Source organism: Pristiophorus japonicus, chromosome 8 (assembly GCF_044704955.1).
Source record: "Pristiophorus japonicus isolate sPriJap1 chromosome 8, sPriJap1.hap1, whole genome shotgun sequence".
NCBI classification, from domain to species: Eukaryota; Metazoa; Chordata; class Chondrichthyes; family Pristiophoridae; genus Pristiophorus; species Pristiophorus japonicus.
Window position 1 is genome coordinate 20,208,089 of NC_091984.1, and position 12,871 is coordinate 20,220,959.

The 12,871-nt window shown below is 46.7% G+C and overlaps 2 protein-coding genes across 2 annotated transcripts in view; one reads left to right on the forward strand and one right to left on the reverse strand.

Annotated features, from left to right (window-relative positions):
• selenof (selenoprotein F) overlaps positions 1–6,189 on the reverse strand; it is an 86,152-nt gene extending 79,963 nt beyond the window's left edge. Inside the window, exon 1 of the mRNA XM_070885999.1 lies at positions 6,079–6,189. Coding sequence (XP_070742100.1) covers positions 6,079–6,126 — 48 coding nt within the window. The 5' untranslated portion in view covers positions 6,127–6,189. The remainder of the gene's footprint in view (positions 1–6,078) is intronic.
• A 550-nt stretch (positions 6,190–6,739) lies between these two features.
• hs2st1a (heparan sulfate 2-O-sulfotransferase 1a) overlaps positions 6,740–12,871 on the forward strand; it is a 254,012-nt gene continuing 247,880 nt past the window's right edge. The window contains exon 1 of the mRNA XM_070886548.1: positions 6,740–7,199. Within this exon, the coding sequence (XP_070742649.1) occupies positions 7,076–7,199 (124 nt within the window). The 5' untranslated portion in view covers positions 6,740–7,075. The remainder of the gene's footprint in view (positions 7,200–12,871) is intronic.

Below are 12,871 nucleotides of genomic sequence, written 5' to 3' on the forward strand. Positions count from 1 at the left end.
CGACTTTTATTCTCCGTTCTTGGCCTCTTGCACTGTTCCAACTAAGCTCAACGTAAGCTCGAGGAACAGCACCTCATTATTTTATTTGGCATTTTACAGCCTTCTCGACTCAACATAGAGTTCAACAATTTCAGATCACAACCTCAACCCCTATATTTTTGGCATGGCAGCTGTTGATTCTGCTATTCCCATTTATACCTCCTCTAGACTTATCTTTTGCTTTTTTACTTGTTCCTATTACCATATAGTTATGCTTTGTGAAATCATACCTTTTATAATTTAATCTCTCCTGCCTTCCCCCCCAATCACAAGCCTTCCCTATTGTTCTTTTCTCCCCTTTCCTTGCCCCTACACTTGCTTAAAATCTGTTCCATCTCTAACTTTTTAAAGTTCTGATGATACGTCATCAACCTGAAACGTTAACTGTGTGTCTCTCCACAGATGCTGTCTGATCTGCGGAGTATTTCCAGCATTTTCTGTTTTTATTTCAGATTTCCAGCATCTGCAGAATTTCGCTTTTGTAATCTGTTCTCATATTATCTTTGCCCCTCTTATTCTCTTTTTTAGATCTATGTACTTTCTATATTCAGCTTGGTTCTCAACTGTATTCATCTCCTTCTTGAGCGGTCCCTCGAATCGAGGATGACTTGCTTCCACGCCAAAAAGGGATGAGTTCACAGGTGTTTTAATGAAGGTCCCAAACTGCATATTGAAGGTGGAAGATGCCTGTGCATGGATTTCTTTTAACGTGTGGTGGCCGGTGCACACCAGCCACCACATGGTCTTGACTGAGCTAGGTCTTGGTCCAGTGTCAAGGGTTAACCAAGACGACCGGAGACCATCTCTGCTGCACGGATCTAATGCGCACACATATCGCAGTGTGGGCTGGCCCATGCTGCGGCTGGGCCCATGCCTCATCCGGGCCCCGAACTCATGCCTCACTTGGGCCTCGATCACATCGCTCTGCAATCTCTCGCCGCTCCATCACCCTGACCTCACCGCTCCTGCTGTACCCTGTATTATGAACCATACAATTGTCATAAGCCTTCTTTTTCTGTCTCCTTTTAACCTGTATTCATCCAAGCAGCTCTAGCTTTGGATGCCCTTCCGTTCCCCCTCAAGGGAATGTGTGTATTTTGTACCTGAACCATCTCCTCTTTGAAGGCCTCCCATTGTTCAATTAATGTTTTGCCCATCAACTTTTGATTCCAATCCACCTGGACCCGATTCCTTTTCAACTCACTGAAGTTAGTCCATCTCCAATAATTGCTCTTAGTCTTTTTCCATGACTACTCTAAACCCGATGATAGCATGATCACTTGCCCACTTCATTTCCGAGAACTATATCCACTTCCTTCCTCGTCGTGCTGGAAACTCGCTGATCAAGAAGGTTCTCGTACACAGTTCAGGAATTCCTTCCCCTCTGTCCTTTTCATTATTACTATCCCAGTCTAAATTAGGATAACTGAAATCCCCATCCCCTTGCCACTGGACCAAGGTCTTGCTCTGTCAAGCCCTTGTGTTAGCTGGTGTGCAACGGCCACCCCACATTAAAAGAATTCACGTAGACGTCTTCCACGCTTTAAGATGAAGTTCGGGACCTGGACCTAACAGCAACAGACCAGAACTCGGGAACTCGGGCGCTTACACATTGACATCGCTGCCCGAAACGAGACCCGGCAGGCAGGGGAAGGCCAGCTCAAAGAATAAGGTGGTGGCTGCACCTTATTCTGGAAAGGCAAACCAGAAGCAGAATGGGATTGGCTTTGCCATAAAAAATGAGCTGGTGGGCCGTCTTAGAGACTGCCCCTGCGGGATAAACAAACGCCTCATGACTCTTTGGCTCACTCTAGCCCAGAACCAGAGCGCTACAGTCTTCAGCGCGTACGCCCCAACACTAGAAGCTATAGATGAGGCCAAAGAGGAATTCTACTGCAGCCTCAAAAATCCTTGTCCCGAGTTCCAACCGGTGACAAGCCGATCCTCCCTGGTCCAAGACCGCCCAAAGTGGAGGAAAAGCATCCGGGAGGGTGTTGAACACCTCGTGTCTCTTCGCTGAGAGCAAGCTGAAGCCAAGCAGCGACAGCGGAAGGAACGCGCGGCAACCCACCCACCCATTCCTTCAACCACCGTCTGCCCCACCTGTGACAGAGACTGTAGGTCCCGTATTGGACTCCTCAATTACCTGAGAACTCATTTTTAGTGTGAAAGCAAGTGATCCTCAACTCCGAGGGACTGCCTATGATGATGATGACTCTGTAGTTCTTGCATCATTCTGTAATTTGCCTGCAAATTTCCTCCTCGATCTCCTTGATCAGAGATGTTAATTTTTATCCCACTTTCCACAGATGCTGCCTGACCTACTGCATTTTCTTTTCTTATTGTAGATCTTGTTCTGAGGCTTTGTTACAAGTGGTAATAAAAAGAAATCATTTATGCAGCACATTTCAGAACCTCAGACATTCCAAAGCACTTTATAACCAATTTTATTTTACAAAAAAAGTGCAGTCACTGTTGTAATGTAGAAAACAGTGCAGCCAATTTGCACACAGCAAACATCATCATCATTGGCAGTCCCTCGAAACGAGGATGACTTGCTTCCTTCCACGCCAAAAAGGAATGAGTTCACAGGTGTTTCAATGAAGGACCTAATATTTCAGGTCCTGAACTACATCCTGAAGGGTGGAAGATGCCTGTGCGTGGATTTTTTTTAAACGTGTGGTGACCGTTGCACACCAGCCACTACACGGGCTTGACAGAGCTCGGTTTTGGTCCAGTGGCAAGGGTTATCCAAGACGACTGGAGACCTGCTCTGCTGCACGGACCTAGTGCGCACACATATCGCAGTGTGGGCTGGCCCGTGCTGCCCCTGGGCCCCTAACTTACAGCAAACAGCAATGTGATAAAGACCAGATAATCTGTTTTCTTTAGTGATGTTGATCGAGGGATAAATACTTGCCAGGTGATCATGACATAGGGCCATGGGATCTTTTACATCCACCTGAGAGAGGTTTAATACCTCATGCGAAAGACAGCCCCTCAGACAGTGCAGCACAACTTCAGCCTCAATTTTGTGCTCAAGTTTCTGAATTGGGGTTGCCATAACCATCTGACTCAGGAGAGAATCCTACCAGTGGAGCCACGGCTGACAAAGTACTCTATAATAATACTAAGTGACTATGCTTTTCTGGTCCTTCTGCACCTGCATCAGCTAGACTCCCACCCGAAACTGGAACTGGAAGTGTGGCCCCGCAAATATCCAACCCCGCTGTTTCTCTGAGCCTGCAGGTGGTGGCGGCGGGAGAGAAAGATAGCGCCGGGGGGGGGGGGGGGGGGCAACAAAGAAAGAGAGCAAGCCTGGGGGGGGGGAGGGGAAGAGAAAGTGAGAGCGCGTGAGCCGGGGGGGGGGGGGGGGGGGGGAGAGAGAGAGCGCGAGAGTCGGGGGGGGGGGGGGGAGAAAGAGAGTGAGAGTCGGGGGGAGAAAGAGAGTGAGAGTCGGGGGGAGAAAGAGAGTGAGAGTCGGGGGGAGAAAGAGAGTGAGAGTCGGGGGGAGAAAGAGAGTGAGAGTCGGGGGGAGAAAGAGAGTGAGAGTCGGGGGGAGAAAGAGAGTGAGAGTCGGGGGGAGAAAGAGAGTGAGAGTCGGGGGGAGAAAGAGAGTGAGAGTCGGGGGGAGAAAGAGAGTGAGAGTCGGGGGGAGAAAGAGAGTGAGAGTCGGGGGGAGAAAGAGAGTGAGAGTCGGGGGGAGAAAGAGAGTGAGAGTCGGGGGGAGAAAGAGAGTGAGAGTCGGGGGGAGAAAGAGAGTGAGAGTCGGGGGGAGAAAGAGAGTGAGAGTCGGGGGGAGAAAGAGAGTGAGAGTCGGGGGGAGAAAGAGAGTGAGAGTCGGGGGGAGAAAGAGAGTGAGAGTCGGGGGGAGAAAGAGAGTGAGAGTCGGGGGGAGAAAGAGAGTGAGAGTCGGGGGGAGAAAGAGAGTGAGAGTCGGGGGGAGAAAGAGAGTGAGAGTCGGGGGGAGAAAGAGAGTGAGAGTCGGGGGGAGAAAGAGAGTGAGAGTCGGGGGGAGAAAGAGAGTGAGAGTCGGGGGGAGAAAGAGAGTGAGAGTCGGGGGGAGAAAGAGAGTGAGAGTCGGGGGGAGAAAGAGAGTGAGAGTCGGGGGGAGAAAGAGAGTGAGAGTCGGGGGGAGAAAGAGAGTGAGAGTCGGGGGGAGAAAGAGAGAGAGAGCGCGAGAGTCGGGGGGAAAGAGAGAGAGAGAGAGAGAGAGAGAGAGAGTCGGCGGGGGGGGGGGTGGGGAAAGAGAAGAGAGAGAGAGAGTCGGCAGGGGGGGGGGAAAAGAGAAGAGAGAGTGAGAGTCGGCGGGGGGGGGGGGAAGAAGAGAGAGCGAGAATCGGGGGGGGGGGGGGGGGGGGGAGGAGAAGAGAGAGCGAGAGTCGGGGGGGGGAGGAAGAGAGAGCGAGAGTCGGGGGGGAGAAGAGAGAGCGGGAGTCGGGGGGGGGGAGAAGAGAGAGCGAGAGTCGGGGGGGGGGGGGAAAGAGAGAGCGAGAGTCGGGGGGGGAGGGGGGAGAAGAGAGAGCGAGAGTCGGGGGGGGGGAGGGGGGAGAAGAGAGAGCGAGAGTCGGGGGGGGGAGGGGGGAGAAGAGAGAGCGAGAGTCGGGGGGGGGGGGGGGAGAAGAGAGAGCGAGAGTCGGGGGGGGAGGAGAAGAGAGAGCGAGAGTCGGGGGGGGGGAGAAGAGAGAGCGAGAGTCGGGGGGGGGGGAGGAAGAGAGAGCGAGAGTCGGGGGGGGGGAGGAAGAGAGAGCGAGAGTCGGGGGGGGGGAGGAAGAGAGAGCGAGAGTCGGGGGGGGGAGAAGAGAGAGCGAGAGTCGGGGGGGGGAGAAGAGAGAGCGAGAGTCGGGGGGGGGAGAAGAGAGAGCGAGAGTCGGGGGGGGGGGGGGGAGAAGAGAGAGAGTCGGGGGGGGGGGGGAGAAGAAGAGAGCGCGAGAGTTGGGGGGGGAGAAGAGAGCGAGAGTCGGGGGTGGGGGGGAAGAAGAGAAGAGAGAGAGCACACAAGAGTTGCGGGGGTAAAGGTTATGCACTTGTGCTGGGGTAAGGAACATCGGCTGGGGGAAGGGATGCACTTGCGCTGGGGTAAGGGACTTTGGCTGGAACTTGGGAGGCTTTTGCTGGGCTGTTCGAGATCTGTCCTCTATGGCTTCAGAAGTCAGAATGGATCAAATTAAATTTGCAAAGTCAGTTAGAACTTGGGTTGGGCGGTTCCATTTACACAATCCAGAGAAACTTCAGGTTGTGGCTTATCCTCTAAGGGGACCAATCAGCAATAGGTCATGTGATAATGGAGAGCCAGCAACATGGTGGACATTTTATTAGTACAAATAGTTGTGTCCATAATAATATGCAGGTTTATTTCCTCCAAATATACCAACCTGCTTTTAGTGGTCCCTGTATTCTCATTGTGTTGAAATCAAACTCATCACTTATGCTCCAAATCTAACACTTACTCTCCAAATCTAACACTTACTCTCAAGATTGCTAAACTGCAGATGTCCTCACTTCTCAATCTTTCATTTCTTCTACAACCTTGAGGCTTTCAAAAATCAACCTCAATGCACTAATCACGAATTCTTGATACTCTTTTCTGCTTTGGTGATATCCTGCATTGTGTCTTGACCCCTCACTTAGCTTCTCTATAATGCACAAACTTAAATTTAACTGATACATTCACAATGCAATGAATTTGGAAGTTATTACAGCATATAGTTGTGATTGGGATCAATCATTGTTAGTTTTAAAGTTTACCGCGTAGCATATCGCCAATTTTTGACTGGGATCTCACCATTATCAGCCAGCAGCTGAAATAAAGCAACTTTTATGGGAATTTTAATCGGCTAACTCTTACTACAATAGTGAAGGACATGGTTACTGACCACGTCACCAAACCATATCCAGATTGGGCTGCGGAGGCCTAGTTCATTCTAGTATTGTGAAATCCTGGCCAAAATCGAAATAACCATAATTCATTAAATTAACATAAATCTACAATCAGGGTAAAGAAGACGGAACCTAAATATTAAACTGTTGAATAGTTACCGCATTTAACAGAGGAAGCAGCCAGAACATGTAAACCTCAGCGGCCATCTTCAATCGCCAAAGTCCCCTCGCTGGCCATACAGGAAACTATACATCTTACCGCCTGTAAATAAATTATCACACGGTATTTAACTTGGGGTAACAATATAATTTTGTCTAATTTCGTTGATTTAATAATTGAGTCATTTAGTGCTGTTTATCATTGTTATCTATATATATATATATTTACAGGCAAATAAAATAGACTACTAAAATTGATTGTTCTCTTCGGCATGGTGTTGGGAATTGCTCGAAATCTTGCTGCGAAAGTGGCAAGGTGGGACTTTTTTGAGGGGGGGGGAGGATTGACGTGCTGATGAACCAATCGGAAGCGGAGTCCGGACAAGCGGCGCCCGAGCTGCCTTGTCAATCAACGGATAGCCGTCCAATGAAGGTGAGGCAGAGGCGGGGTCTGAGTCGGGCCGGTCCATGCGGGGTGAGGTGGGACTTTGGGGCGGGGAACGATTGACGTGATGATGGACCAATCGGAAGCGGAGTCCGAGCAAGCAGCCGCCGAGATGCCGTGTCAATCAAGGGACGGCCGTCCAATGAGAGCGCGGCATAGGCGGGTTTGAGTTGGTTGTGGTGGGGGTGGGAGGGAGCCGGTCCGTGCGCGAGGCGGGGTTGGCGGTTGGTGTTTGGACGCAGCGCGCGGAGGGAGACTCTGGAGGGAGGCAGGGCAAGGAAAGGAGTCTTTGCCTGGCGAGTTGCACTGAGGATCGGTGCCAAAGCGAGAGCGGCAGTGATTTTTAAAGCTTCATTTCTCGCTTCCCCATTGAAATGACTTTGTGCGTCAAATCAGTTGGTCAAATTCTCCGTGTGTCCATGTTTTCTTCGCGCTTCTGATTGCCCCTTAGTGTAATTTCACTCTTTCTCCACGCCCCCCCCCCCACCTTTTCTGCTCTTAGATTTTATTTTATTTTTTTCCCCCTCACTTGCGTTATGTCTTGATAATTTCATGGGGCTTCTAAGAATTATCATGCCGCCCAAATTGCAGCTTCTAGCGGTTGTGGCATTTGTGATCGCGATGTTGTTCCTGGAAAACCAAATCCAGAAACTGGAGGAATCTCGGGGAAAGCTGGGTAAGTCAGTGCATTGTTAGCGTTTGTGGGATTAAAACCCCATTCCGCACCCAGAGCTTTGTAGTCATGCAGACTACATTTTAATTTTATATGCATCTATTTTTTAAATATATTTATATTTCAAAATAACTAATTTCCTAATCTCAGACCAGCCCCTTGGTGGTGCGTTATCAATAAAGCAGCTGCACTTAACACATCTTGTCCTTGTTGGTGAAATTTCTGTATTTACGTAAAGCAGCAGCTGGCAAGGGCTAGGCCTGTGCTGGATGGTTACGTCCAACGCACGAAAGCCCAAAATTTGGAAAAAGTGTTTTAATTGTCTTTGGAATCCGTGAATGCATATGCCATTTGAGTGGAAAAACACTGGTCAAGACAGGGCTTGTTACAATTGCTGTGCAACTGAATTATATGAAACGAAATCATTAATGCAAATATTGTGTGTGTGTATATATATATTATGATTTTGTAATTCCATGCGTGACCTTACAAGAGTGGGAAAGTTGCAATTGAGTTACTGTCTGCTGTACCATTGGGAATTGGAATTATGTCCAGTATCATATTTATACAATATATACATTTAAAAACAAATCTTGCTTAAGGTGCAAATAACTTGGATGATTATGTGAGATGTCTCTGGTCAGTTGGAGTGTGGAGAAAAGGGAGGATCTTTGAAGAAGGGGAAAGACTGGAGGGGAGCCATCAAGTTTAGAAAAATGTTGCTTGGCTGAAGGGGAGGAAAAGGAAGATGTAGTGACTATTTAAAAGAAGAACTGATATAGAAAATTGTTTATAATGTAAATAAAGGTAACTAATTTTTAGGTGTAGTATTTGAAATACTCAACAATCAGAAGTAGTAGTATTGTCATGGCAAATGTTGAAGGGGCTATTGTCGCTACTGTATATGAATCATTTTAGCTTCTGGATTGAGTGTAAAACCTGTTTACTGAAGTATACATTAAAATGTGAGTTATCATTATCATGGGAAATCTGTACAGTTTAAATATTTCGTAACTTGCGAGACCAGCCATCAACATTGATAATCAATACTGTACTGTACTAGTTGGGCCATCTTGGGAAAGCAGGTTGCAGAGACTGGAAGCTGTGCTTCAAAGGAGGAAATTTTGAGGGAATTGTAATCAGCTGCACATCCTGCACCCCTCACCTTACAATGAAGAATGACTTCCTACTCAAAGCTTTAATTATGATATCTAAACACTGCAAAGGACAGGTGGTGCCAGAGGACTGGCGAATTGCAAATGGTACATCCTTGTTCAAAAAAGGGTGTAAAGATAAACTACAAGCTAGTCAGTTTAACCTCGGTAGTGGGAAAGCTTTTAGAAACAATTATCAGGGACAAAATTAACAGTCACTTGGAGAAGTGTGGATTAATTAAGGAAATCCAGCATGGATTTGTTAAAGGCAAATCGTGTTTATAGAAACATATAGAAACATAGAAAATAGGTGCAGGAGCAGGCCATTCAGCCCTTCTAGCATGCACCGCCATTCAACGAGTTCATGGCTGAAAATGAAACTTCAGTACCCACTTCCTGCTTTCACGCCATACCCCTTGATCCCCCGAGTAGTAAGGACTTCATCTAACTCCCTTTTGAATATATTTAGTGAATTGGCCTCAACTACTTCCTGTGGTAGAGAATTCCACAGGTTCACCACTCTCTGGGTGAAGAAGTTTCTCCTTATCTCGGTCCTAAATGGCTTACCCCTTATCCTTAGACTGTGACCCCTGGTTCTGGACTTCCCCAACATTGGGAACATTCTTCCTGCATCCAACCTGTCCAAACCCGTCAGAATTTTAAACGTTTCTATGAGGTCCCCTCTCACTCTTCTGAACTCCAGTGAATACAAGCCCAGTTGATTCAGTCTTTCTTGATAGGTCAGTCCCACCATCCCGGGAATCAGTCTGGTGAATCTTCGCTGCACTCCCTCAACAGCAAGTATGTCCTTCCTCAAGTTAGGAGACCAAAACTGTACACAATACTCCAGGTGTGGCCTCACCAAGGCCCTGTACAACTGTAGCAACACCTCCCTGCCCCTGTACTCAAATCCCCTCGCTATGAAGGCCAACATGCCATTTGCTTTCTTAACCGCCTGCTGTACCTGCATGCCAACCTTCAATGACTGATGTACCATGACACCCAGGTCTCGTTGCACCTTCCCTTTTCCTAATCTGTCACCATTCAGATAATAGTCTGTCTCTCTGTTTTTACCACCAAAGTGGATAACCTCACATTTATCCACATTATACTTCATCTGCCACGCATTTGCCCACTCACCTAACCTATCCAAGTCACTCTGTAGCCTCATAGCATCCTCCTCGCAGCTCACACTGCCACCCAACTTAGTGTCATCCGCAAATTTGGAGATACTACATTTAATCCCCTCGTCTAAATCATTAATGTACAATGTAAACAGCTGGGGCCCCAGCACAGAACCCTGCGGTACCCCACTAGTCACTGCCTGCCATTCCGAAAAGTACCCATTTACTCCTACTCTTTGCTTCCTGTCTGACAACCAGTTCTCAATCCACGTCAGCACACTACCCCCAATCCCATGTGCTTTAACTTTGCACATTAATCTCCTGTGTGGGACCTTGTCGAAAGCCTTCTGAAAGTCCAAATATAACACATCAACTGGTACTCCTTTGTCCAATTTATTGGAAACATCCTCAAAAAATCCAGAAGATTTGTCAAGCATGATCTCCCTTTTACAAATCCATGCTGACTTGGACCTATCATGTCACCATTTTCCAAATGCGCTGCTATGACATCCTTAATAATTGATTCCATCATTTTACCCACTACTGAGGTCAGGCTGACCGGTCTATAATTCCCTGCTTTCTCTCTCCCTCCTTTTTTAAAAAGTGGGGTTACATTGGCTACCCTCCACTCGATAGGAACTGATCCAGAGTCAATGGAATGTTGGAAAATGACTGTCAATGCATCTGCTATTTCCAAGGCCACCTCCTTAAGTACTCTGGGATGCAGTCCATCAGGCCCTGGGGATTTATCGGCCTTCAATCCCATCAATTTCCCCAACACAATTTCCCGACTAATAAAGATTTCCCTCAGTTCCTCCTCCTTAATAGACCCTCTGACCACTTTTATATCCGGAAGGTTGTTTGTGTCCTCCTTAGTGAATACTGAACCAAAGTACTTGTTCAGTTGGTCTGCCATTTCTTTGTTCCCCGTTATGACTTCCCCTGATTCTGACTGCAGGGGACCTACGTTTGTCTTTACTAACCTCTTTCTCTTTACATACCTATAGAAACTTTTGCAATCCGCCTTAATGTTCCCTGCAAGCTTCTTCTCGTACTCCATTTTCCCTACCCTAATCAAACCCTTTGTCATCCTCTGTTTGTTTGATGCCCTCCCATCACTACTACTGTTTGGTATTTTGATGGGGTAACAGAGATGGTTGATGAGGGCAATGTAGTTGATGTGGATTTCTAAAAGACACTCAACAAAGTGCCGCATAATAGGCTTGCCAGCAAAGTTGAAACCCATGGAATAAAACAAAGATACGAAACTAGCTAAGTGACAGGAAGCAAAGAGTAATGGTGAACGGTTGATTTTTGGACTTGAAGGTATATAGTGGTGTTCCCCAGGGATCGGTTCTGGGACCACTGGTTTTCTTGATATATATTAATAACTTGTATATTGGTGTACAGGGCACAATTTCAAAATTTGCGAATGACACAAAACTTGGAATTATAGTGAACAGTGAGTAGGATAGTGCTAGACTTCAAGAGGACATAGACAGGCTAGTGAAATGGGCGGACACGTGGCAGATTAAATTTAACGCAGAAAAGTGTGACGCGATACATTTTGTTAGAAAGAATGAGGAGAGGAAATATATCCTAAAGTGGGTGCATGAACAGAGAGACCTAGGGGTATATGCACGAATCGTTGAAGGTGGCAAGCGGTTAAAAACACACAGGATCCTGGGCTTCATGAATAGACATACAAGAGTACAAAAGTGTGGATATTATGATGAACCTTTATAAAACACTGGTTCAGCCTCAACTGGAGTATTGTATCCAATTATGGGCACTGCACTTTAGGAAGGATGTCAAGGCCTTTAGAGAGGGTACAGGAAAGATTTTAAAGAATGACTCCAGAGATGAGGGACTTCAGTTATGTGGATAGACTGGAGAAGCTGAGGTTGTTCTCCTTTGGAGCAGAGAGGAGATTTGAAAGAGGTGTTCAAAATCATGAGGGGTCTGGACAGAGTTGATATTGAGAAACTGTTCCCATTGGCACAAGGGCTGAGAACCAGAGGACACAGATTTAAGGTGATTGTCAAAAGAACCAAAGGTGGCATAACAAAACTTTTTTACGCTGCGAGTGGTTAGGCTCTGGAATACACTGTCTGAAAGGGATGGTGGAGGCAGACTCAATCACAACTTTAAAAAGGGAGTTGGATAAGTACCCTGTAACTGAGAGAAAAAAAATCGTAGGGCTACGGGGAAAGGATAGGGGAATGGGACTGGCTGAGGTGCTCTTGCAGAGAGACGGCTCGGACTCGACTGGCCAAACGGCGGCCTTCTGTGCTGTAACCATTCTATGATTCTATGAATGCAGAAGAATGGTAATAGCCCTAAAACTAATTTAGGGTGATATATGCTATTGTCCATTCTCTGCAGGAAAATTCCAAATACAGCATAATCAACAGATTTTCCAATAAACCCTAGAGTCCCAAGCTAATATTGTGCCTGTTTGAATGTCACTCTCAAAATACTGATGCAGGAATCACCTTGTGGGGTGAGGTGAGGGAGGGACAGGGAAAGCAAGAAATCCTAAGTTTTTAAAACAAAAATTGGTTGGAACGAATTTCACAAAGCACTATGTGGTAGAACCGTCTAATAATGAGCATCAAGGAATGGGTTTAGGACTGTTGTAACCAGATCACTGGGTTCATATGACATTGTATGTTGCCTGAGCTTTGTTCTTAATCTGAACCTTTGAATTAGGCTAAATTACTGCCTGGTATCTCACTCCTAGTCACATATGCTACACATTCATTACTATGAATTTGCCATTTCTTGCTACTGGCTTTTAAAGTGTTTCATTTTTGTTTTCAAAGAATTGTGACATGAAAGGTTCAGTTTAATAAATGATACTGAACTGCTACAGTAAATGGCTTGTCATTTTTTGCTGCAGTTCAGCCCTTTGACTCTGGATCAGTTCCTATCGAGTGGAGGGTAGCCAATGTAACCCCACTTTTTAAAAAAGGAGGGAGAGAGAAAACAGGGAATTATAGACCGGTCAGCCTGACATCGGTAGTGGGTAAGATGATGGAATCAATTATTAAGGATGTCATAGCAGCGCATTTGTAAAGAGGTGACATATTAGGTCCAAGTCAGCATGGATTTGTGAAAGGGAAATCATGCTTGACAAATCTTCTAGAATTTTTTGAGGATGTTTCCAGTAGAGTGGACAAGGGAGAACCAGTTGATGTGGTATATTTGGACTTTCAGAAGGCTTTCGACAAGGTCCCACACAAGAGATTAATGTGCAAAGTTAAAGCACATGGAATTGGGGGTAGTGTGCTGACATGGATTGAGAACTGGTTGTCAGACAGGAAGCAAAGAGTAGGAGTAAATGGGTACTTTTCATAATGGCAGGCGGTGACTAGTGGGTTACCACAAGGTTCTG